We start from the raw sequence: 26,819 nt of genomic DNA, 5'->3' as shown, positions 1-26,819 counted from the left end.
GGTACTATGAAAGATCAGTCGGTTACAGCAGCAGGCTTCGTGCTCAGAACAAACTGCCCACATCAACGTCAACTTTATTATCCACAAGTAGGAAATTCATATGGGCACTATTACACGCTCCATTGTTAGCTAGCTAACAACAACCTAAATACATGAATACAAAAGCATTCAATACTAAACCAGTTGTAATTGTACCATATGTAATATATAAGAAAATAAAAAATAAGCTAGATGAATGCTAGCGGATTGTTGTACAGCCTAATTGCTCTAGGCACAAAAGAATTGCCAACAGGCACATGAAATGATAACCTGTGTGGTCTGCTATTAATGTCTGTGATAAGGCCGATGATGAGGTGGGCCGGGTGTGTTGTGGGGGCGTTAAGGTGGGCATCAGATGGGTCATTAGGAGGCTCTGTGGGGGGGGGTCCTGTCCTCTAACAAGGCAGCAGTTACAGAGGCTGGATTGGACTTGAACTAGGGTGTGCTCAGCCTGTTAGCTGTCTCTGATGCCGCACACTGATATTAAACTGTTGATGCATGCGTGCGTGTGCACGTGTGCATGCGTGTGTGTTTGTGCGTGTGCACGCGTGTGTGTGTGTCGCATGTGGATGTCTCAGCCACGCATGGTCACAGTGAAGAATGCAGCTGATAACTTAGAGTTTGCACCCCCTCTCCCCGCCGTTCCAGCAGAACCTGTTCAGGGGAGTGTTTACAGGGCTTCCATTACCAGCCTACTTCTCCCACTGCTCTGGAATGTGTTCGGGCCCCGTTGTGTAAAGTTCACATTGCTCAGCGGGCCAGAGGAGAGAGGCCTCTGGGCTGTGCTATGTAGCTGCCTGGTTTTGGTGGAGGATGCCAGAGGGCTCTGTGCTGACGGAGTCTGGCCAGTGTCACCTCCTTGCCAAACACCGCCCTGCGTCCTCTGTCCTGATGTTAAACGCTGTGAAGGGATGCCTGAAGAGCCAGCTCATGTCAGGACACAACACTCTGACCCACGCTGGCTGGCTGTCTAGCTGCCCACCTGCTTAGCATTCAGACAGGATGAGCTCAAGCCATGCAAGTGCAGTCATCGTTTCTAGCGTTTGTGTGTGCATGCATGTGTGTTCTTGACCTGTGTTTGTGTCGGCCTGTGTGCTTGAGCGTGTCCGTGTGTCCGCGTGTGTGTGTCCTGATCCTGTCAGACGAGGGTAAATAAGGCAGTTACTAAACTTCCCTCTTTCTTTTGCTGCATTAGACTTAATTCACTTCCTCTGGCTCACTGGTTACCGCCTGCTCATCATGCTAGCAGGAGCTTTCTTGAAGCGGCGCCGGTTATATTTAGTGCTCTGTGCTCCCAACCACACAGTGATGTACATATGCGTGCATACTAACACACACACACACACACACAAACACACAAGAAACTGTCCTCATAGATTCTATGACATAGAAAAAGCAAACTTTGTATTTAACAAGAACGAGGAGCAGACGAGGTATTTTACAGAGCGTTTGGTGAATTGTGTTAGAATGTTGTTGTGTACAGGGGGTGATTTGAAGCCCCTGATCATGCCCCTCTGTTTGATTGCTCATCCTCTGTGTTTATGGTTCATGGTCAAGGCTGTGTGTGTGGAGCGCATCCTAATGACACTCCCCCTGCTGGTCAGAGGTCAGTGTTACACCAGTCGTTGGGCTGTTGGCTGTTTCTGACCCAGAATCGGGCCTGTATCTAACCAACATTGACGGCTACATGGCTTCTGGCTTGCACAGCTTGTAGTCCCTACCTCCCCCCCCTCCCCCTTCCCGACCCCTCTACATGCAATATGTTAATGCTGTTTGTGTGAATATGAGGGAGGCAGAGTGGTATGTAGAGGGGATGGCTGCTCTGTCAGACAACACAGAGGATGACATGTCACATGACCGCTTTGTCTGTTTACAGAGGGGGGCATATGTTTCACTGACACACTTGTGTGTGTACATGGAACCTGTATTGTGTGTGTGTGAGTTAGTGTGCCTGTAAAACAGCCAATATTCCGTGTTAATGGCCGACAATTAGACAGCAAAGCAGATGGAGTTTGAACCAGGTCTCTGATATAAAGAATAGGTTCCTCTGTTTGCGTGCGTGCAGCATCCTGCCCGACTCTGACTCAGCATCATGACAGGAACAGGAAACTGGGTCAGCCATGCCCGCTCCAAGGGTCAGGGAGTGAGGAGGGGGAGAAGAGGAGAGAGGTCAGCAGAGGAGGTGTGACTACAGGGACGTGTGAAGATGGGTGAGGAGGGGCAGCAGCCATAGCAGATGAACTGAGGAGAGAGGGAGATCGACGGGGGTATAGATTGATGGATTGCTGTGTCCTGTCTGAAGCCTATTGACTGTAAGGACAGAGAGAAGGAGAGGAACATGGAGATGGTGTGCTGGGAGCGAAGGCTGCCAGGCATGCTCCCTCAGCAGGCATCTCCAATGACGTTGAGTGACAGCTGCCCCCTGGTGGCCATCTTCATAACTGCCTCTCGGCTGTGTGTGACTTCCTGCAGACCTTATCAACACTGTCTCTCACAGTCAAAGACATGCTCCCCGTAGGCCAATTAGGAAGCGGTGAATCTTCCGCGACAATCTCTTGGCAAAGCAAACAGACCTCCTTTTTAAAGAAAAGACATGAGATAGACCAGAGAGATGAATGATGATTGTCTTTCCCTGCCCGACCCCCCCCTCAGTCTGTATCGACCAGAGGGGTGAGAAGAGGTGTGGGAGCTGCAGGGTGCAGCACTTCATAGCTATTACACTGAGGGACTGGGGACGCATCAAGCTACTCCTGATACAACCCCAGCAGTCACCCTTTTACCCCACAGAGGGAGGGAGGGAGGCCAGCCAGGAGGGAGTCTGTAGTCTGTATGGTAATGTCATGCAGGGAGCTGGTAGGGTGTTCACTAATCACTACCACACAACCATTGGGAATCATGCTGGTATAGCTTGCCTTCTGTCCTGTGATTGAGATCTGAGTACCCTAAGTTGGCTGGGAGGATTCAGGTAATATACTGGAACCAATCCACTCGAGTTGGTGTGGTTTGTTTTGGTTAAATATTGCTTATTTCCCAGCGACGTAACAACCATGACTTTTGTGAAATCCAATACCTAACCCCTCTACTACAAAGCACTGTCTAACTTTTCCTTTTCTGCTGACGGATATCTCTTCATCTGATTTTTTTTTTCTTCTCTTTTTGGCAGTTACATTAGCCATGTTGGTCCAGTTATTGTCCGTCTTTTGAACTATGCTCTGTCCTGTTTCCATATTGCGTCCTCTGGAAGTCTGGGGCCACTTGCTGCCACCCTGAGAACTAGGAGATTGATTGTCCTTAGTGGTGCCAATGGGGTCAATACAGAAAGTCGGTGGTAGACATGTGATTAGCTTCCGAGCCCTCCCACCAGACGGTCAGGACGCTCAACATTAGTAAAGCAAATCCACTCCACCAAGTCTTTATCCCAGAGCTGATACCCTGAGATCCTCTCCTAGCCCCAGCCATCGCTCCAGGTCATTATCTGGACTTTGTGGATGGAGGTTGGACATGTCTGGACTCCCCCCTGGACTCCCCCCTGGTGACGGTGGTTGAACACTGTGGAGGATGAAGCTGAGGGTGACGTGTGTGTGCGTGTGTGTGCGCAAGTGTGTGTTTGTATTATCTGGTGCACAGACTTTCGACATTAGCTCCAGGTTGGCTGTCTGAGAGTGATCCATACGTGTTCTTTGCTGTAAAGAACACTGTACACTGTCTGAACACTGTACAGATTCTGACGTTAATCTCATGAACACACTCACACACACACCGGTACAGACGCTATGAATCTCAAAAGCCTGTATGAGCCCTTGTTGCTCTCTCTCATGGATCATAGGAGGAAATTGACATGCCTGAGAGCAGAGATCCAGCACCTGAACTGAATCCTGGGAAGCATATTTTCTCTGCGTGGAGGACTGCGATCAATGAAAGCAATCTGGAGCCTGGTAAACAATTCCAGGAACCTCAGCCGAGTCACGATACCATTTGATGTTTCTGTACATTCCTGCTCTCGTCTCATCTGTGTCCATCCCTAACCCTCACTGTAGATTACTTTGTAATGTTGCACGCCCCTGGCCCTCTGTTTAAAGCACGTAATCAAAACTCAATTTAGGTTCTTCCACCTAAGGTGGGAGTGTGAGGGGAAACTTTCCTAGCAGAGAATAAACACACACACAACAAGATCTGAGTTGATGTTCTGTATGTGTGTGTGTGCGTGTGTGGCAGTTGGAGTTTAATTCCACTCTACATTGTTTCCTTAATGTTTCATCTTGCCAATACGAAATCCTTATGTTCCGCCATTTTTATTAAATACAAATTACCATTAAAATATGAAGTACCGGTAAGTAGAAGAATCTGTAGATTTAAATTTTTTGCAGTTTGCACATTTCAAAAACTCCCAGTAGGGGGCAGCAATCTAAGCTTGCTGTGGCCACAATCGAAGCCCGGCTAATCTCATTGAGTTGCCATGGTGACAGGGCCCGGCTGTGACGCAAGCAAGGCTTAATGACGAGGAATAGAGGGCAGTGTTGAGCAGTGTTGAACTGAGACATATATACACACACACACACACACATACACAAATGGAGAGTCAACCAGGGAGAGAGAGGCCCAGAAACACAGACACACACGCACGCACGCACGCACACACACACACACCTGGTCTCCTGTCTTCTCCAGCAGAATAAATCCTTTGTCTGCCCCACCATCTTTGGTTATTTTGTTACACGGGTGGCAGACTGTTTAGTTCAGCAGCGCTCTGCCCAGCCAAACATGGCAGTGCCTAAGGACTTGGCTCCTCCAGTCTGGCACCCAGCATCACTGTGTTACTCCCGTCATTGGTGGGTCTCTTGGACACATCCTTATCTTAAAGGCTTGTTTTGTTTCTGGTGCAAAGGTATGGGTCCTCTTAAAACGCTTTGAGTTCATTGAGTAAACCGGTCAATTCTCTCCGTTTCCACTCATGTGGCCCAGCTAGTAAGTGTGTAGAGATTTTGTGGCTGTGGCTTTTTCCATGATGTGAATAGAGAGACTGCAGTGGGCTGAGTGGAGGGTTTGAGTGGTGCCATGGCTGGGTCTGCCTGTCTCAATAGCTGTCTGGGGGATTCTTCTGGCTGCCTCATAGCCTTTCTCTGTCTGTCTTTCTGTCTCTCTCTCTGTCTCTCTCTCTGTCTCTCTCTCTGTCTCTCTCTCTGTCTCTCTGTCTGTCTCTTTATCTGTCTTTCTCTCTGTGTATCTCTTTCTCTATCTGTCCTTCCACCTCTTTCTTTCTCTCTTAGTCGCATGTCTCCTTGCTAAAACCCCAGACGTTTTTACAGGGCTTAGTAGAGGATATATAGGCACTAATTATCTGTGTAGAAGAGATTTGGGTACATGTTTGGGGGCCAACTGTTGCCTTTGCCCTCCACCCCTCCTCCCACCCCCCCTGATGGACTGTAGGGCTCCTGTCCCTTCACCCGAACTCCAACCACCCGAACCAAGCCTAGCAGGAGCTTCAGAGGAACACTGTCCTGCAGGTCTGGACAAGCCAGCAGCTTTCAGTTTCCTGTGGGTGGCATCCCTGTGTGTTCTAGTCCAGTCACAGTTCCTTTCAGTGTCCCTTAATGGGCTTAGGGTGTTACTGGTCTCCATAGCGCAGTGTTGTGACTGTCAGGGGGCTTGGGGGAGTTTAACTGCGAGCTTGATGACCTCTCCTATAAGTTTGTGTACATAGGCTGTGCTCTACGGATGACGTATCCCTAGGTATTAAGAGATGCTGTGCGTGTTGGGGCTTTATCCAGACCCTTGGTGATTACCTCCAGGACAGGGGGCTTGCTTTCCCTTCATACTGGGATGTAAGCAGTCTGGGGCCTGTGTGTGTGTGTGTGTGTGTGTGTGCGTGATCACCAACATATGTGTGTATTTGTATGTGTGCATGTACACCACGACATGTATCGACATGTTTTCTCAGGTGTGCATTAACTGGCTTTTGTAGGCTACATCTGCTTCTCACCGTAACAGAGTACCTCAAACTGAATGTCCCCCTCAGTTCTGCTGGCATGGCCGGCCTGGTATTGGTCAGCATTTACAGATTGCCGACCCCAGAGATAAGAGGCAGCAGGATGGATGAGCTTCTCTTGGTAATCAACGTGTCCTTAAGTGATTGCGTCTCCCCCCCCCTCCCCCCCCCTATATCAATCAGACAGCCCAGCTTTCAATGCCCACGTCACCACAGGCATGTGGCTCTGCTTTGAAGAAAGCTGTCTCATTTTCTTTAAAAGGTTCCTGGTTTAATCAGGGTGGAGTCCGAGCTGCTGGCAGGATACGCAGAACTGGATTAGGGGCTCTTGTGGCGGCAATACTGCATACTGCTAGGCTAAGCCAGGCTAGCTAGCCTCAGGCCTACAGTACCTGGGGAGTCTGTTCCATGGATTCTAATGGAGACATGGCTACGTCCATTCTGTTGTTCTCAGTATCGATATGCTGGTGTGGGTGGAACAGGCCCCCTCTGCCCTTGCTCTGCTCAGACTGCCAGGCATGCGATTGTAGGTCGGGGTCTACCACAGGGGGCTGCTCTTCTCCCCCTCTCCCCAGGAAGCAGCTAAATGGATTGGGTGTGTGTATGTCCATACAGTGGTCTTGCATGCATGAGGTCGGAAGCTTTATTGGCCTGAGTAATGTCTGGCAACCTGTTGCACGGATTACAGCCCAGGCTGGGTGGCAGGGGGCCAGAGGCCGAGTTCACTCACAGGAAGAGAGATGGTATACTGGCACTTACCACTCCCTGCCCTTCCCCCAAGCATTCCCTCTCTGGCAGAGAAAACATGGCATTTTACAAATTTCCTGTAATTTGTCAAACAAAATGAAGCCAGAGGGAGGCTGAGTCCGGATTCCCATCCAGACTGTTATGTCTCTGTGTCTCTGTAACTGTGGACCTGTTAGGCTGTGCTCTGTAATGTCTCACTGTGGCCCTCAGTTCAGGACACTCGAGTGCTAGACTAGGCTAGTAATCTAATTAAAGATATACCGCTAAATTTGCCACACGGTCTCTACACACTGTGGAGGAAATCAGGGATTTTCTTTCACAACACACACACGCGCGCATACAGTTTCCATGGAAACCAAATCCAGGGCTTTTTATCAGCTAAACTTTGTTGGGCTCAGCAGTCATTCAGAGATGAATGTGTTGGAATGTGAAATATGTTTATTGGGAAGGCCTGTTGGCTTGGGATTGGACCCATACACACCCATCGTACGAGTATTGACAGCAGATGGTCTAGCTGTAGGAGGTGGCTGCACTATTATAACAGACAGATGTTCAGATCGGCAGGCAGGCAAATTTTATAGGTAGGCAGACAGTAAGCCAGGCAGACAGACATTCAGATAGACATCCGGCAGGAAGGCAGACAGACATGTACCGTATTTTTCGGACCATAAATCGCACTGGACTATACGTTGCATTTATTTAGACATTTATTTCACAAAATCCGAGACCAAGAACAGATATTTAATCTGGAAAGGCAAGTTATTCAACTACACACTAGCACCCAGAACAACAGGCTGAATAGGTGTCCGTTATGTTAACGCAGTGGTTCCCAACCCTGGTCCTCAGGGCACCCCTGTCCTGCATGCTTTAGATTTTTCCCTGCTCCAACACACCTGATTTAAATGAATGGTCGTTAACACGCTGTATAACTAGATAACGACCCATTCATTTGAATCAGGTGTGTTGGGGCAGGGAAACATCTCAAATGTGCAGGACAGGGGGTCCCTAAGGACCAGGGTGGAGAACCACTTGGCTACACAATAGCATAAAGAACATACCTGGGAGGCTAAATTAACATAACAAGTTAGCGAGTCCAACAAGCAAGTTAACGGTAAACCAGTTCACTAAGCTCCCAATCTCATTCCACATCACTGAATCCGTTGAACTCATTGGTTCATGTCAGTCAGTATGAATTGACATTTAAGAACATGTTAAATCATATATATTTTGATGTGTAAGTCACAACTGACAAAACGGCCAAACTGTGGGGGAAAAAAAGTGTGACTTATAGTCCAGAAAAATACGAAATGTAGGCCGAAAGATTTGACAGAAAGGTCGTTGGAGAGCAACAGACAGGCAGAAAGTTGGGAGGTCTGGGAGAGAAGGAGAGTCTGCATTTGAAGAGATCCGAGTTTGGAGCCAGGTACCCCTTCCATGTGACAGAAGATGTGCCATTCATTTCCACACAGACAGGAAGTTATCCTTGATGTACATTCACAGTGTAGGTGTTTTGAAAGCTGGCCATGTAGCTAGGATAACTGGGACTACAGATGCGTTGCCTCGACAGCCATCAGCTTGTTGTGATGTGGTTAACCACATGGCTTCCTGTTTGTCCTGCAGGAAACAAGCTGAACAAGGACCTGAAGCACTATCTGAGCCAGCGCTTCCAGAAGTCCTCTCCTGACCATGAGCTGCAGCAGACCATCCGAGACAACCTGTACCGCCACGCCGTGCCTTGTGAGTACTGCCCCCTCCTCAGTCCATCCCCCCTCCGTTCATCTCTTATCTCATTTCCTCTGGGTGCCGTTAAACAACATCCATGTGGATCTATATGTTGGGACCCCCTTGCCCCCCTTCTCCATTTTCCTGTACATGTACCCTGCCACACCAGCTGATGAATGGACTCTCATCAGCCTAGAATTTTATTTCAGACAAACGCTATTTGATTAGAGTGAACTGGGCCTAGAGCGCTAGCGGTCAATAGAGCAGAAGTCTCTGCCGAGGCAGGATCAATGTCCAGTGATGAACCACACGAAGTCTTGATCTAAAGAACATGCCCTTCCTAACCCTTTCCTTAACAGCATTGTGGATTCCCTTGGTCAGTCCCAGTGGTGTGGGGACTAGGGGATATGGACTGGGACTAACCCACAGATCAAATGTGCTTTGTAGCCACAGAATTATCTCAAGAGAGACAATGTCCTCTCATGTCTTTACTCACTCCACGTGATCACAAACTCTGTTGTGTGGAAACAGAGTTCCCTGGGGGGATATGACCACAGCATGCCTGACAGAGACAGGTGGGAGGGGAGGGACGAGGAGGGGAGAGGAGGGGAGAGGAGGGACGAGGAGGGACGAGGAGGGACGAGGAGGGACGAGGAGGTTGTGTCACTCTTCCTAACTAGAGTGCTGTCCTTCAGCTCCACACAATATTGCTGTTGATGTTGAACCCATTCACAAAGTCCTGTGTTTGAACACCCTGCGTTTGTTGAACATGTATTCATTCATGCTCATTATTTGTTTGCCCAGGGCAGCTTTGGCAGAAAGTAAATGGACTGATATAGCTAGCGTAGTACCACATGTCACTTCTCTCACCCAGCCTACATGTTCACAACACATCTACTGTACATGATTTAAACATGGCCAGGTTATTTGCCGCTAATGGCTTTCATTGGTGTATTTCTCACACTATGAAAGATGTCTGCTGGTTCCTTCTCCCAACAGTAACACCAATCCCACTCATTATTTTCATCACAGTGGCTTTCCATTGCTTTGTTTCATTACCCTCTTAAGCTAATAGCTCTGTGAGTGTGTGTGTGTACGTGTGTGTGTCAGTGGCTTAGTCACATGGGCTCTACAACATTTACCCTGGTCTCCATATGTCAGCCAGAAGGGCATTGGGTTTGTGGGAGTCTGGTCATCCCCATGCATTTTTGATCACATTTGTGGTCTAATCTTAAACTGATTGAATAATTAAACTGTGTGTATGAAGATAACAAGTAATTGAATAGTTTATTTATGTTTTAGCACTGTTCCGCTCATTGCTGGTGTGTGAGTGTATGATGGTCTAGATCTTGGCTGGGGTCACTTGGGGCATGTGTGAGCCATGAGTAGGATTTTGATTAATGTACAGAAGCATCTGGAGGGAACAGATGGAAGGCTGGGGCCTGGAGGTGGGATGAGCGTTGAGGACACTGCCCAGTTCAGACTCACCCCTGACTGGGGAGATTGTCCTCAGACTTCCCCCTGAATTCCACCATCTAAAGTGGTGCACGCCTTTTTGTTTAACAAGCTGAACCCTTGAACCGCTTGACCAGCCCAGAGGGTGGTCCCACCAGCTGGCTGGTGACCAGAGGGTGGGGAGCAAGGGGGGGGTTCAATGACATTGGAAGAGTGATGATGGGGACAAGTGACCCTGACCAAGAATTACTTTCTCTCAATCTCTGCCTGTTACTTCCAGTGTCACCTGCCAATAACCCCCCCCCCCCTTCTCCCCAGTATAGGATGGGAAACAGTCTGACTTCTGACAGGAATGTAACATTGGGCTTACAAGACGAAAAATGATTGGCTTACACCGTGTGTGAGCAACATTGATTAAGCTGATGGGATTTGGAGGGGACCCACATGGTTATAATCAAATAAGTCCCCATGTTTCTCAGCCACCTTACTATGTCTCCAGTGGCTTGTGAAGTCACATGCTCAGGAGCAGTTGCCTGTTATGACCCACAACTGTCCTGTCTCTGCCAGTACAGAAGTACAACTGTCCTGTCTCAGCCAGTATAGGAGTTTGATGAGGGGAATTTCTTCCGTGATGTTTGTCATTCCTCCCCTGCTGCACAGATACAAGAATATACACCTTAAAAATAGGGTTACTGATTGATTGAGTTCAGGTCACAAAAGTGATTTTGTTTGCAACCTCGAAAATTCAGAAGATATTTAGATGATCTTGATTCTGGTGTAGTAATACAATAAGACCATACTTTTGTCTCTATACTGTATTAAAACTGAATGTGTTACTAAGCTTTAATCTTGGTCATTAACTGTGATTAATAGATTTGGAGAAATAAAAACTTGTAAGAAAGGAAGACAAAGAGACCATGCATTTAATATAACTGATTTATTAATGTATTCATAAAACAAACATGCTCATATAGATAACTTAAACTGGCAATTTGGTAAGGCACATGCAAACTGGTAATGAAAAAATTGTCCAAAACAAATAGTCTGCGGCTCAGAGGCTCTCAACCTTGACACACACAAACTTCTCTTCCTCCTCCTCCTCCTCCTTGATGCTCTCAACAAGCTCCTCCTCCTTAATGATCACCAGCTCCATGTCTTCCTCTTTGACACTGCTGTTCCTACGGCCCTGCAGTCTTACCTGAGCCAGAAGCCCTCTACCTGATGCCCACGGTTCTCCGTCATTGAAGCAGTCGATCAGGTGGTCCTCACTGCCATCAGGGGCCACTGTCAGTCCGCATGCCTTAAAGGACTTCTTTAAGAGTTCCGGGTCCATCTCGCTCCACACCTTGAGGACCCAGTCCACAAGCAGGCGGGGAGTTGGAGCTTTCAAGTGTCCCTCAGATGTGTATTGTCGGTCCGAATCTCCTGTCATCCAGCCGTCGTAGCAGTCCTGAAGACCGGCTATGAAGGGCTGGTTCCACACTATGTCGGGGGCGTGGATCCATTTTGTGCAGCCGTCTGGGATGACGGCGGTTGTCAGGTTGTAGCCATTGTGGAGCTCCTCTGTCGTGGCAGTGCTGGTGTGACAAGAGCACGAGTCCCAGACCAGGAGACGAGGAGCCAGGCTGATCTTCCCCAGGATTCTCTGGAGCCAGTCTGCGGCCAGTCTGTCATTCATCTTCCCCTGTTGGTTGGATGCCACGACAATGCCGTTAATGCCTTGCAGGGCCTTTGCGTCTCGGATCCGTTTGAAGATGACGTAGGGCTTCAGCTTTGTACCGTCCGCTTTAGCGGCCAACACCACAGTTACGTGGCTTTTTTCTTGGTCTGTGGCTCTCAGTGGACCACTGCGCTGGTCGTCAGTGGATCTGGCCGTGTCAAACCACACTTCAGTCTCAGCCATGGCGATTATGTTGTTGTCCTTTATTTCTTTCTGAGCAATCGTCTGTGTCGTGACCGTTAAATAAGACACCACCTTTTTCATGACTTGCCCGGCATCTTCTTGGGCGGCTGCAGTACTGCGCCGGGCCGAAAACCCGTTGCGCAAAAGGAATTTTTCCAACCAGCCCGCGCTGGCAGTAAATTCAGGAGATCCACCGTCATTCAAGGTGGTGTAGAGCTCCTTTGCTTTACTTCTGATCATCCTTTGAGACACCCTCACTTGTTTGGCCCGGAGGCCCTGGATCCATTCACACATCTTCACCTCCAGCTCATTGCTTTTCTTCTTCCGCCCCCCACCCCCTAGCCTGGCTCTCGTCTGGTCCAACTGTGACATGCATACAAGGTCATCTTTTTGACTTTTCCAATCTCTCACTCGTTTTGAATCAATATTAAAATGTCTGGCAGTTGCCTCTCCTGAATGTTGCTCGGCGTAGTTGATGACCTGAAGCTTGAATTGAATGTTGTGTTTTCTTTTGGTTTTCCCCATGGCTAGTGAAGACAACTTCTTTTCAGGGAAAGATTCTGATTCTACATTGCTTTTAGTAAAGCTGTCAAACTCACTTTCTTCTGAGTCTGAATGGAAAAGAGCTAGTAACTCCTCTGATAATCGTGGCCTAGTTGCCTCTGCATTGTCCTCGTTTTCAGTGTCTGAGTTTTCTGCAGTAGCTTCACCTTCACCTGGCATTACTCCCACCTTGATAAAACTGTTGACGATGGTACTTTGCTTTACTCTATTCCATGCGGTCACCACCCACGAACAGGCATCTGAAAACTTTGCCTTTTTAAGTTTTCCTGCTGGAGTGAATTTGTGCTGGCCTTCACTCATCCACTTTTCCCACTCCTCTCTAACGTACACCTGAAATAAAGCAAAAGTGGTTTCTCAGAGTTATAAAAGGGCTCGACAAATTGAATATCATTTCAACACTGTTGATCTATATACTATATTATCTTACCTTAAATGCGTGGTTTACTCCGACATCTAATGGCTGAAGTTTACATGTCAGGCCTCCAGGGATTATGGCTAGCTGTGAACGCTGTTCTTTTATTGTCTTTTTGATCTTCTCTGTCTTGTGTTCTGCCCTAGAGTCCATAATGAGGAGACCTTCCGGATTAAATATAGACCCTGGTCGTTTTCTCCAGCACACCTTAAGCCATTCGCTCATCACTTCTTTGTTGACCCTGCCTTCCTTGTTACACATGACAAAGCAACCAGGAGGAAACTTTTCTCTGGGCATGGTGACCCGTTTGAAAATGATACACGGAGGAAGTTTAGTGCCGTCTGCCATACAACTTAGTACAGCCGTAAAATGTGTCCTCTCGAGTCCAGTTGTTGTCACTTTCACAGACTTTTCACCAACACTGGCAACTGTTTGGGGAGCATCAAAAAACATGGGTACTTCATCCATGTTCCCAACTTTACTTGGTGGGAAATTGTGTTCTATTATAATCCCATGGATAAATGATTTAAAATCCTGTACTTTTTCCTCCCAGTCATCAGGTAATTTCTTTCCAAAAGTTGTTCGGACTCTGATAAATAAATTGTTCCTCTTCATAAAGCGGAAGCACCAAGATGGGCTTGACATAAAATCATCATGTCCCATTTCCTTTGCCATTACACTGGCTTTTAGTCGAATGGCTACAGTACTCAAGGCTGTCCCTGCATCTCGCTGGGCTGTGATCCAGGACGCCATATTCTTCTCTAAACGTGGCCAGCGGCAGCGTTGTCCTCGACCAGCAGCTTTGGCAGTGGTTTTCTGCTTTTTAAGGACATTTTCGCGGAGTCTCCAACGACGAACCAGGCTTTCATCTACTCCATGTTCTCTTGCTGCGGCACGGTTTCCTTTCTGTTTCGCAATTTCAATTACTTCCAGCTTCATGGAATTTATATAAGATCTTCTAGAAGATGATGGCGCAGCTACAGATTCATCGTGAGGCATTTTTTATATTAAAATGTTACTTTTAACACACAAGGGAATGTGAATACAATGCGGCTGCTAGGTTCAGTCAGCAGTATTTATACAGATACATTTTAATTAAACATTATCAAAGAGTTGAGGCATGAGGTTAAGCATCTGGACAGTGGCACTTCATTATTTTGTAGGCTATAGGCCACTGATTAACTACTCATATTTTCCTAAATGTAATACTACTACATTTGGCTTCTACTTTCTCCACCTCTCCTGGAGCTGCTCTGTTAAGTGTTTTTGTTTTGGATGACAGTTGAAACTTTAAAAGTTCCTTGTAAAAAAGCTATTATTAGAGAGAGGAACGACCGTGTTTTCTATCATACCCTGATTCCTATTGGGAAACATCAGATTCTTGTGGGGAAAAGATTTGCAGTGCTCTCAATCTGGCTATTTTTCTCCTCCAATCTTCCTGGCGCCTTTCAGCTTCTCTGTGGTCGTCGTTTAGCATAAAATCCCCTTCTCCTGCCCTGTTTCCAGCGTACCTCACTCCCGCTGCTGCTGTACATCGGCTGCTACTGTCTCTGCAGCCCCTGCTCCCTGTCCCCCTCTGTTGTTTCCCAGAGATCGTACCGGAAGAAGAACGCTGCAGGAGAACTCCCGTCTGTGTTTTTGTCCCTTGTTTTGTTTCGAAGCCTCAGAATTGTAGCTGTCGTCTCGGCAAAACCTCCGCTGTAGGAAAGCACGTGGGCTTTGTCTGCACAGCTCAGCTTTCACTGTTGCTTCCCCGCTCTGTTTTCATTTATTACATGTTTTTCTTTACACTGTGGTGCTCCAGCATGGTGGCTAGCTGATAGATAGGCTAGAGGAGTGGCTAGATTTGTGGAGGTGGGTGTTACAGTAGGGATGGGGGAGGGATTTGGGGTTGGAGAGGGGGATGGGAGAAAGGAAGGAGGAGGTACATGAACACACTCCCATCACCGCAAGCTGAACTAGCCTGCTAGCACACAGCTACAGGTCTACTAGCCTAGCACACAGCTACAGTGACACATAGTTAGCTTGTTCCTTGTACAGCCTGTCGGTCTGTGCTTGAATGTAGTTTGAATACCGTTTTCTGAAACCCTTCCTCCTAAGAAAACCCGTATTTCAGTGCCACTGACAGTGGCGGCTGCTGGTCTTTCAAATAGGGGAAGCTCATTTTCGGCCTAAATCATATACATTTTACATTTATTTGGCTAGATCACTGGCTAGTTCACCCCCACGGAACTAGCCTAGCCTACTATGAATGAATGAAAGAACGAACGATCTAACGAAACAATATTAAACTCGAAGGAAATGTGGGAATTAGGTTAAACTGAAACAATGCATGTGGTGTACAATTGTATGAAATGTATGATAAATTGGCTAGCAATTTCGCCAAGCAAATCCCAAGAAATGGGTTGCTGCAGTTTGTCTTTCGAGTAGCCTACACTTGCAAAATCCTCGATGGGGGACTGAGCTCGAATAGCTTCGGCTAGTTTTATAGTACAAAATTGCTGACTATCAAAAGGAGATGCAGTCTTTCGACAGACCCTCCAAACATCACGCAGAAGCCCAGCGTCCAGGCCAGTCCAGGCCAGTCCACTCCTCCATTCAGCCCCAGAGAAGCTTAGCGCCCGTGGGCGGGACATAATCGCAGCATTTATCCTATGACCGTTTCGAAGCATTAAAAAAAAAAAGTTCAATGCAGCCCCATCGAAGTCCATAGAAGCTGGGCTTCTACAGGGAAATGCACTATGACGCTAAGGGAATGTATGAGAAGGAAATCATTCAGTCGACCTGCTTATACATGTAGCTGATTCTGAACGACCTCGTCTTCGATATGAACGTGTTCTGACGCATTTAAAAAACACAAAAGTAAATATTTGACCATAATCTTTTTTTTTTTTTTTTTTGACATTTAGGGGAAGCTGAGCTTCCCTTGCAGTCTTAAAGAAATCGCCACTGCTGTAATTGGCCAGGTTTCCCAGATTCGTTAAGAAGCTCTTAAAGCTAGAGCTTCATAGGAGCGTTCCAGAACGCTTTTAGAACGCTGCCAAGAAGCTCTTAGCGTTAAGAGCATCTTAACGAATCTGGGAAACCCGTCCATTGTCCTTTCGTCCATCCTTGCCTGAGCCTCTCTACCACATAATTCTGTTTAGTAGGGCTCAACTTAAGTATTTGTTCATGAACTCACCTGTATTCCACCTGTAAATAATATGGCTTGATAGGTACCAGTATATTAATCAAGTTGATCTCCAGCATACAGGAGGTAGGCTATTTTCCTTAAAATCTAGGGACATATTTTGGTGGGTTGACTGGTGAAATAACTACCTATACATTTCCACTTGTCCACTAATCCTCCTGATTTTGGAGATGGGAGTTCCCTGGGAATTATGACTACAGCATGCCTGACACAGACGAAAGGAGGAGGGAAGGGAAGATATTAATCAAGAGGGTGGCCTAAAACCGTTCATAAGTATTTCCTAGCTAGTGCACTCCCTTAATTTTCCATAGGATTATTGTTGTTATTGTACTGTAATGAATATCGGTTCGTTCGTGGAGCAGGAAATTACTGCCAAATATGTCAGGCTGAAAGAACACCAATACAAGCGGGTAACAATATAACAATCCACAAAGTCCTGTGTTTGAAGATCCATTAAAGATCAGTAGAAGTTGTTGAACCTTTATTCATTCACACTTCCCATGGTAGCTTTGAGTTAACCAACTTTAATGTGACAGTGAAAACACGAGCGCACCACAGAATGCCCCTACTGTCACCCAGCGCACGCGTTCAAACCACAGCTACCTTGACCAGGTAATTCACTGCTAATTGCTTTTTTTCTTCGATCTGAAATGGAGCCCCATCTACAGTTTTCTTCTTTTGACTATGCTTCTCCACTCACCTAAACTAAGTTCAGCTCCTATTGAGTTTATTCATGACCGTGTCACTGTGAATTGAATAGGCTTTTTCACAGCAGCTATGCACCATTTCATCTAGTCGCCAGTCAGCCAGGCAGTGTTATTTTACTTGAGTGTGGTCATTCGGCCCTCAATTTTATTTATTTTATTTATTAAATAACCTAATAGGCCTGTATTTGATCTAGAATGGCCACACACTCAAATGTGCACCATCATGACTGTGTATCCACTGATGAAATAAAACCCAAAGGTATTTTGTGCTTTGTCTCTGTGTGACATAGGATATACTTGGACTAGAGCACGTTCCATTAAGTTGTTTTGGATAACTCTGTGTGTGTGTGTGTGTGCGCATATCAGTTCCTATCCCTTTAGTTTAAGGTAGATACAACAAACCAATACTGAACATCCTGTCACAACATGGATACACTATCATTAGTTATAACGGATCATATATTGGTGACAGTACCTTAAGCTGACATTGTGGTCTATCACACTCTAAAATATGTAGTCTATCACACTTTAAAATATATATTGTATGTTATAAAATGTTGCAAGTGGTTAATATTCAACTGCAATTGAGTGATGCCCAGGGCCTATATGTATCCCTGGGTATCCCCCGACCTGATCCCCAGGGCTACACATAGCTTATGGGAGTGGGATAAAGGGGGTGTGGGTGGAGGCACTGGGTGAGTGGTCAGTGTGTGTGGTCAGTGAGTGTGTCCATTCTGGTCCCCAGAAATAGTAACTTTTCTGTTCCAGCTGTGGGAGGTAGAGCACTCCTGGAGATTCTTCTGCCCTCATTTTTCCAGACTTTGCTTTGTGAGATGGTGGGTTTGTTTGGACCGTAAACATCTGTGGAACGTTAATCTGGTCAAGCTGAAGGCACACCAGTAAAGTGTTACAGGCTGAGTTTTAGACGGATGTTTGGAAAATGTAAAATGTGGTTTTATCTTCATTGAATGAAAGAGTATGTAGTTGTGATGTTTCCAGGCTCTCTGTGTGCTATGAAAGCCGTGTTTCCATTGCAAGTACCCAGAACTTGTCCGCCCCATAACTACTTTTGAAGAGAAGGTTCCGTCATCCCATTGTTTCCTTCCCCAGAAGATTAGACAAATTATGCACCGCACCACATCCAGGAAGCAAAAACACCTGCTGGTCCACCTGCCAGAGAGCTTCTATTATTGTAGTTCTTGATTTTCCTGTAATCTTGCTTAAAATGCTTAAGCGTCTTCCGGCACTGTTTCACAGTGTGAAACATTTTCAGCTCCAGATTCTGCCATATGCTTACAAATGGCTTCTGTTCTCCATGTTGATGTGAGGCTGCAGGATTTTAAAAATGACGGTTGAAATACCGATTCAAATACTGAAAACTCAGCTAGCCAGAAAGGTTCGGCATTGCAAGCCCCGCCCACATTGCAAGCCCCATCCACAAAGAATATTTTGGAATATACAATCCTTGGGGCAGGTTCCTTAATTTCTTTGGCCACCAGAACTCAATCCAGACCCTGGTGCTCACGGTGAGAGAAAGTTCTTGCAGTGGAAAGGCCGCTTGAGACGAACCTTGTTGGATTAATAGAGCATCATCTCTGCTCCTAAGCCCCTCTCAACAGCCCCCCTCCCCCTATTACCCCAGACCTATAGCCCCTAGCCCCCAGCCCTGTTCCTTACTCCCAGCCCTGTTCCTAGCCCCTAGTCTCAAGCCCCTATTTTGAAGCCCCCTGAGGTAGTGATTGCCACAGTTGGGTGAATGATGGGGATGTGCTCTGTGGGACAGAGGGGGCGTGTGCACTTGCATGTGTAAAAAAAGAAATATATTGACTATAGAGGGGAGGGGGAGACGAGAAGAGGGGGGGCAGTGCGAAAGGGAAAGAGAGGACGCGCAAACGAGAGAGAGAGATAGAGAGTGAGCGAGAGAGAGAGGGAGACTGAGAGGAGGTGGGCGGGTGCATGTGGGTGACTGTGAGACAGGAGTCGGTCGGCTCAGTCAGACAGAAGCCTGGCAGAGTGAGCGGCTGAATGCACGTTCCTGCTGAGCCCAGTGGAGCAGCCGTGGACAGTGGAGCGCAGGCAGAGACAGCAGCAGCAGCAGCAGCAGCAGCAGGGTTGCCTAGACAGAGGGCAGACGTGCAGGGGAGGAAGAGCTGGGAAGACGGTGTCGGATGCGCTGCCCAGGAGGAAGCAGGGAAAGAGCACTTTTTTTCTTCTTCTCTTCTTTTCTCCTCCTCGTCCTCACCTGACTGGATTTTCTCTTGCTTGCTGTGGACAGCAAACAGAGGAGCGATCTGAGGTATTTTACTGCTATTTTGCAGCTTCCGGGATTTAATGGCGAGGGGTGGGGGATAAAGGGATTGAGAGAAAGAGAGAGAGAGAGGAGGGGGCTAGGGTTGCTGTGCATCCAGCGGAACACATCAGAATAAGAGATGGAGGCAGTTCTGTGGCAGAAATGGCAGCTGATGTGTTTTGGTTAAATGGAAGCTCTGTGTGTGTCTGCCGTGTGCGTGTGTGTGTGTCTAGCCTCTGTGTGTGTTGTTTTTGTCCGTCTGGTGTACACGGTATTGCACTGTGATAGCTGTATTAAGCTGAGATCTGTTGACATGCCTGCTTTCCTTGGAGGCCATTATCCTCACCAGAAGTGGCTAGCAGCGGGCGTTCATGAGCAGGGGTTTTCAGGATGCTAGGACAGCTGCCCCCCCATCTCCTCCATCCCCCCTCTCTCCCTCTCTGTATCCCTCTGTCTGTCTGCTGGTCTGTTCCCCTCCCCATAGTACTCTCTTCCCCCACTCGCTCCTTTTCTCTAAGTCAATGGATTGTGTCTTAAAGCCAACACTGTCTCGCTAGCCCTCAGTGTTGAAGCCTTTCTAGGAGATAGAAGACAAAGGCCAGTGTGTTGGATCATTCTATGCAGGTTTCTGGGTGATTTAGCTTGAGTGGCCTTCAGGGTTTTTTGTGTTTTAATCTCCCCCTCCCCTAGTTCTCCCCCAGAATACTGTAAACGGTGGCTAGGATGATAAAAATGGTCTCGTCACAGGTTGAGATAGAGGCCTGTTTTGATCTCATTTTGGTCCGTGTGTGTGTCATCTTCTTGCCGCAAGCCTCTTACAGCCAGTGTTCTGAACAAATCCCCCCCCCCTCCATCCTCTCAGTTAAACATCACTGATCAATCTGTCAATGAGTGAATGGCCAAAACAAAGGCTGGGACCCCTCCCAATCGAAAATAGGGTTAGAGGGCTTTAAGGTGGCAGGGCTTCAGGGGGGTGGGGTGGTGGAAGGGGGTGGTGGAAGGGGGTGGGGGCAACGGAATGCACCCCCTCCCTATGATGAGGGGGTTGTACGTGGAGGGGTAAAATGGTGGAGTCCACGGCCTGGGTTGTGGATTAACCCTTTGCTTGGACAGATGGCAGTCTCCCCCATGGAGATGAGGAACCCAAGCTCTGACTCGTCTCTCGGCTCTCCACTCGTCCTCCCCTGTTCCCCCAATCCAACACCACCACCAACACACGCACACCAGCTAGTTTAGATGGGTGCCAAATCTTTTGACATTTATTTACAGCAGAATACATGCTTCTAGTCTGGTCTTTGTGTTTGCTTGTATACATAAGCCCCTGACAAGTGTGATGCTGCTGTGTTGGAACAGAGAGCCATGCTGTGTATAGATCAATGTGGGTGTACGATGAGGCCTAGATGTTGTCAGTTACATAATGATACGTGTGTGTGGGGAGGGAAGCCTATGTTTGGCCGAGCCAGTCTGTTCGTCAAATCCTGGAGGCTTGTGGCCCAGCCAGACAGATGGGTGGGCAGACCGATAGACTACTCTCACATTTGGACCAGTCTTCCGTGTTGGCGAGCTGTTAGTGTGCACGGCACATAGACACAGTCTCTCACCCCTCTCTCCCCTCACGTGAGACGTGAGCAGACTATGGACCAGGGGAGAACAGAGAAGCACATTCACCCCCCCCCCCCTGCTGTCTAAGCCAGAGTAACCCGGCCAGCATCAATACCTTATGACTGGATATGCTGACAACCCCCCCCCGCTGCAGACAGCCATGCTAGGGCTGTGCAGCCATGTTAGACTGTATGCTTTATGTAGACACTGGAACTGTGAAGGCAAGCATGTAGTGTGCTCTTACTCGGCTGTTTAAGAAGTCCTTCGATGGCTGTGATTTGCGTTCTAAACAACCTTCCTGCCTCATGTCTCTGGCAGTACAGAAGCTACGTACTGAAAATGGAAAAATTGAAAACGGCAAATCTGAGTCGTTTTTTAATTGGCTCATGCAATCAGTGTTTTGGTTTAGTTCAAAATTGCCGTTGAGGCAAAGACTGTTTGGGGTTTGGCAGACAGCGGTTGGTTCCACGGGTAAAGCCACAGTTATCTTTTAAACACATACTAAAACAGAAACTGTTATTCTCTTTGGGAAGGTACATAGCCGTTTCCCACATCTTAGCACTAGAAAGGGGTCAGTCCAGGGTGAGGCATTATCCTCCTCACACGTTTACTGTAGAGGCAAGGTAGAGAAGTTGGAAAAATAACCTATTTTTTCACATGTCAATGGATAGGGTAAACTGATGGAGAGATGTAAGGAAAAGCGAAGACGAGAAAAAGATTTGAAGGAATGGAGAGATGAGGAGAGAGAAATGTGAGCGGGTGAAGAGAGCTACAGAGGGAGGCAGCGTGAGCAGCACAAGCCTCTAGTGTTATCCACTGGGTCATGCTCATGAAAAATTTAATCAAGCTTTGCAGATAACAGCTTCCTCTCCAACTTAGCACAAACACATCTATATCTGCACGCACCAGTTTGCTCAAATGCTCTATATGTGGCCCGTACATTGTGACAACCAAACTATTTATATTTTTCCAAATGTGATGACAAGTGTATTGAATTTGAGACAAGTAGCAATATTTGTGAAGGCTTTCATGGTTTCCTTTTTAACAGAGAACTAGTTCAATATGGGCTTTCAAATAACTTTGTCCTGAAATACTCGGATGCCAGCACACAGCCGAATAAGAATAGATGTACTTATTAATAGAACAATTATGATAATGAATCGTTGCCAAACACATTTACGATGGCCTACTTTTCACCCATGGCACCACTCGGATCACGATCGTGAAGATGTGCTCAAGCAAGTCCTCCATTTTAACAGGATCTGGTCTGTTTTGTTGTTTTATAGATATATATGTTTGCACACGAATAACCCTAAGTCAACACAACAATCAATGTTGTGCTGACCGAACATTTTCAGATCTTTCATTTACTTCAGACAGATTTACACCACATCTAGGTCATGTCTGCCGTGGTTTGGAGACTGAAGGTATCAGTTCTCGGTTTCATGGGTGAAGATGTTAGGTGCCAAAAGTCTGAAAGCATCATACTGTACTTGAACAACAGGGAGGTATCGAGGTACACGACTGTTTAAAAATGCCGCCGAAAGTAGAAACTGTTGACCACACCTAGACCAGGTTTGAGTTAATTGCACACATCTAGTTGGTTTTAACAGACACTAGCTGGGATAGAATGAACTGTTTTGTGTTAAGGGGTCGACAAATTGATCCGTTTAGGTTTGGAACCTGTGTGGTCTGGTGAGGTGGGTATGATAATGTAGTTTAAACAGACTTGGAGAACATAATTTACAATACTGAATGGATATTGCCTTTGAGATGTACTGGAGGTGTTAAATCAACAATAAGGTAAATGACAAATAAGGACAGTGTCTTCTTCCTGTGCATGTTGTCTAAACCACAGCTTTGTACCCGGCTGTTACAGTGCGTTTACATTTACACTGCAGCCTTAGAGACAAGTCTTCGGTCAGTCACCTGGAACTAAGGCATCTCCTTAGCTGTCTGTAGATAGACATTGTTATGGCTGTTCCAAACTGAACAAGACGTAAACAACCTCTAATCCAAAGGGCCGAACATCAAAAGTACATTTTCAGTCTAGCTGTACTTGTACTGTCATGTGTGGGCCTTCAATTGGGTGACCCACCATACAGCAGCTGCAGGGTACTCCCAAATGCCATGTTGTGTGTCTGTCTGTCTGTGTGTGTTTGTGTGTTAGTGGGTGTGTGTGTGTGGAGGGGGTTTTCTAATATTAATTAGAATGTTTAGGTCGATGACAGGTGAGAAGGTCTGCCAAGCAGGTCATGGAACAGACAGATAATACTCTACAAGCTTTACTGCTTTGCAAAGACACTTGTGCATCTGAGTGTGTGAGCACGTGTCCATAATGTGTTTGCTGATGAGACACGCAGTCCTCGTAATAATATAAAAGGTCCATTCCCTGTCATCACTCATGCAGTGATTACATCTAGCCTAGTGACCATGTGGATGAACTCCACCTACCAGTCTTCTTTTAGCCCTGTGTCTCAGTGTGGATCTCATTCCCTCTGGGCTCCTCTTAGCCTAAACAGGCTGATGGGCCTGTCTGCTCCTCTCCTCTACGGAGGGGGAGGGGGGGAGGAGTGGGCAGGGGAGGTGGGGGGAGGAGTGGACAGGGTGGGGGGGAAGGGGCGGAGGGTAAAGGGGGGAGGAGTGGACAGGGTGGGGGGGGGGAGTGGACAGGGCAGGGGAGGGGGGGAGGGTGGACAGGGTAGAGGGGGGAGGAGTGGACATGGTAGAGGGGGGAGGAAGGGAGGAGTGAACAAGGGGGAGGAGTGGACAGGGCGGAGGGAGAGGAGTGGACAATGTGGGGGGGGGACTGGACAGGGCGGGGGGGAGGAGTGGACAGGACGGGACGGAAGGAGTGGACAGGACAGGGCGGGGGGGGGGGACTGGACAGGGCAGGGGGGGGAGGAGTGGACAAGACGGGGGGGGAATGGACGGGGGGGGGAGGAGTGGACAGGGCGGGGGGGAGAGTGGACAGTTTAGCATTTGAACATGGTTGGGGTGTTACAGCAGCTACAGATCTATTGACTTGCTCTGAACACACAGTCTTGTTGGAGATCAACCCCAACAGGAGCCTTGTTCACTGTTTTCAGTTTGGGTTGCTTTGGAAGGCAGAGAAATAAGCCACATGAATGCACCTGACCTGGTGAGCAGAGAACATGTCCAAGTTTACCAAGCAGACAAAATTAACCAAGAAAGCAATGGAGATGTCAAACATGCGACAAAGAACTCGACCAAGATGTCTAAATAGTTCAATATGCCCACTTCGATCAATATGCACAACATGCGACCAAAAATAATCAATGTGCCCAACTACCTTACTTACCTTACCAACTACCTTACTCAATCAAAGTACCTTTCTCAACCAAGATACTTTATTCAACCAAGATGCCCAGCTCGACCAAAATGGCCGTGGCCTTGAGCTGGGTGCTGAATATAGGACACAACTAAAATCCAACCCCAGACCCTGGGGATGAAGTAGGCCCTAGGTACTTCATAGTTCTAGGGAGAATGCAGGAGAAGAAGATAAATCCACACACTGGTATTTTTAGATCCTGGGTTGTAAACTGGGTGTGTGCTAAGCTTCCTGTTGCCTTGTTTTGATGTATTTTTTAACCACAGTGTTCAAACTATGTCTGATTTTATTGCCAAGTGGCTCAGGCTCTTGTTAGTGCAGAGCTGGGCTATTTTCTCTCCTCCTTGTACTTGTGTCCCGTCCTCTTCTCTGCTGTGAACACACTGGGGCTGATCTGATAATCACTCACCACTCCAGTCTTCAGTTCTTCTAAAGAATTGTCAATGATAATTGAGTCATAAAGTCATTTCGTCTCTTGTCCTCTTATCGTGTAATCATGCCCACAAATCAAATCTCACAGTCTAGTGTTAACAGTTTATGTCAAAATCAATTGTGCCACTGGAAGGGCACACAAAAAGTCTATTGAATAGAATGCAATCCTTGATGTACTTGCATGATGACCCAGTCTTTCTCTGCTGTTGTAGCTAGGTATTGGCATGCGGTCAGAATGTAAACTCATAAAAAGATCCATTTAGTTTGACAGGGTCACAAGATAAACTGTAAATATCTTGGTTGTGCATGAGCAGTTTGTTCCGTACTGGATGTACCAAGACTTCCAGCTTTCATTTCTTCCCTGGATGTGCAGGGAGATGCGGTCTATTGTTTAGCATGAGCCGGTGGAAGAATGGTGTTTACAGGATGCCGCTGTTTGTACTGTGTACATAGACTCACACTGCTGTTTCCCCACTGCAGTCAGGGACAAACAGAATGCACACACACACATGCATACATATCCAGAGAAACGGTTGCTAAGTATGTTGTATTGTGGTGGTTAGGTGGTATTGTCTCCATGTTGGTTGAGACGCACAGAGATCGCAGTATTCTAACGAGTGTGTGTGTGTGTCTGTGAGCCTTAGCGTGACCTCTGAGTCTGTAGCCGTCGGGGTCGTCCCAGCAGAGCTAGCTCACGTCAGTTGAGACGGAAATAAGATGTTGGGTATTGATGCCTGGCATTGTGGCCAAGTCGTGATGCTGAAGGTCACAATGAGGGTGGTTGGGATTGGCTGTGGTTGCTATTGATCATGGTTCAGATGACAGTGTGATGTAAGTGGGGGGTGGGGGTAGGATTGGGACCAAATCAGAACGCAGATTTCGGTGCCTCATTTCGGTGCCACTTAAATGCCTGAACTGTCGGTTGACATATTTGCTAGTTTTTAACATCAATCCACCATTGTTTTGTGGCTATTTTTAATACATTTTTTAATATCTGTTCAGGCACCGTTTTAAAAGTATTGATTTGGCACCCATATAGTAAAAACCTCAGGGTGATGATGTGACACCTCCACAGGGGGTGCTGGAGGGGACCGGAGTGGCGGGTCAGGGGGACACCAGGCTGGCCCCATCACCTCATCACAGAGCTGCTAAGCTGCTCTTCTGGGCCATTCTGGCTTGCTGAACACTAGCTTCTTAGCGTATGTTTACCCATGTACTAGACGCTTCTGTTATAGGTCACGTGACCAGCGTTCACAGCCAGTCTGTAAGGTATGGTAGGACCCGGTCGGGGCAAAGTGGGTCAGTGTGTGCGTGTTTTGTGCTTGTGTGTTTCTATATAGTGTTTCACGTATAGTAGATTGCCCAGTGTGTTGTGTTGGCTCTGGGGGGAGGTGTGTTTACTGTGTAAAGCCCCATTAGATGATTAGTTTTCCTGTTTGGCCTTTGACCATGTGATGTCCTGTGCCCCAGTCCCATGCTCACTGTTGTGATGTGTGTGCAAGGCACACGTGTGTATGCGTGTGTGGTGCTCTGTATTTGTATGACCAGAGGGGACGAGAGAGAGTAATGACATGGTCCACGTGGGCTTATCATGGACAGTTCATGGTCTTTCACGTGGAACTCAAGTTCAAACCAGTTCAGCCCTAGTCACATCTGGTTTACGGGAAATAATGTTCCTGTGAAGCATCCATCATCTGTCATTTCATCTATCAACCACAGCATTTCAAAGCAGACAACAGTGATTCTCTGACATCTTAAAGGCGTGGTTGGGACGTGATCTGGTTGTTGGATCACCAGTGTCAGAGCAGAGGCATCACCAGACTGCCTGTGCTGCTGAAGGCCAGTGAAGCAGACCTATAGTCTGGAAGTCTGTCTGTCTGGGTCACAGACACACCTCAGGTCTGTTCCTGCCAACTTCACCACTGTTAGCGACATGCTTAGGGGCCTGCAAGCATGTACACACACACACACACACACACAAACATTTATGTACACACATTCACCAGGTCACTCTCTGATGGAGAACATCTCCATGGTTGCGCCGAATCACCTGTGGACCTGCCATGTTTAGATGTAACCCTTTCTGTGTTCTGGCGGGAATCATGTCGACTCACGTGGTCCCTGCCCCGTGTGTGTCCTCCCTGGCGTTCTGCCTCTGTGCGGGAGTGAGAGCGCTCCAAAGTGAGTGAAAAGGGAAGGGCCTCCATTGTCAGAGGAGAGGCTGGGCTCCACTGGATCTACCCTCCCTGGGTTGTCCTTAGCAACAGAACAGAATGTCTCGCTGCAACGCAACACTCCGTTGTTTTCATGTAGAGATACACGGTACGGGCTCTGCAACACGAGCTAGCCCTCACACTATCCCGACCCTCAACAATGCACACGCTTCCTCCGTTGTCAGCCAATGGCGTTTGTGCGTGC

The 26,819-nt window shown here is 47.4% G+C and overlaps 2 protein-coding genes across 10 annotated transcripts in view; one reads left to right on the top strand and one right to left on the bottom strand.

The window, feature by feature from the left end:
- magi1b (membrane associated guanylate kinase, WW and PDZ domain containing 1b) overlaps positions 1–26,819 on the top strand; it is a 106,352-nt gene that overhangs the window by 36,238 nt on the left and 43,295 nt on the right. For 8 of the 9 annotated variants that reach the window (XM_047024865.1, XM_047024863.1, XM_047024864.1 and 5 more), the window contains exon 2: positions 8,393–8,509. In XM_047024865.1, coding sequence (XP_046880821.1) covers positions 8,393–8,509 — 117 coding nt within the window. Of the gene's footprint in view, positions 1–8,392; positions 8,510–18,919; positions 19,022–26,819 lie in introns of those variants that run through there. The other variant, XM_047024867.1, reaches the window with a different exon arrangement.
- Positions 9,128–14,681, bottom strand: LOC124470774. Its single transcript, XM_047024870.1, has 2 exons — positions 12,844–14,681; positions 9,128–12,746 (listed from the first exon to the last, which is right to left on the bottom strand). The coding sequence occupies exons 1-2, from the start codon at positions 13,825–13,827 to the stop codon at positions 11,001–11,003; spliced, it is 2,730 nt and encodes a 909-aa protein (XP_046880826.1). The 5' UTR covers positions 13,828–14,681; the 3' UTR covers positions 9,128–11,000.

This window comes from Hypomesus transpacificus, chromosome 9, assembly GCF_021917145.1.
Source record: "Hypomesus transpacificus isolate Combined female chromosome 9, fHypTra1, whole genome shotgun sequence".
Taxonomy (NCBI): domain Eukaryota; kingdom Metazoa; phylum Chordata; class Actinopteri; order Osmeriformes; family Osmeridae; genus Hypomesus; species Hypomesus transpacificus.
The sequence above is the reverse complement of the archived record's forward strand: the minus strand, read 5'-3'. Positions and strand labels throughout refer to the sequence as shown.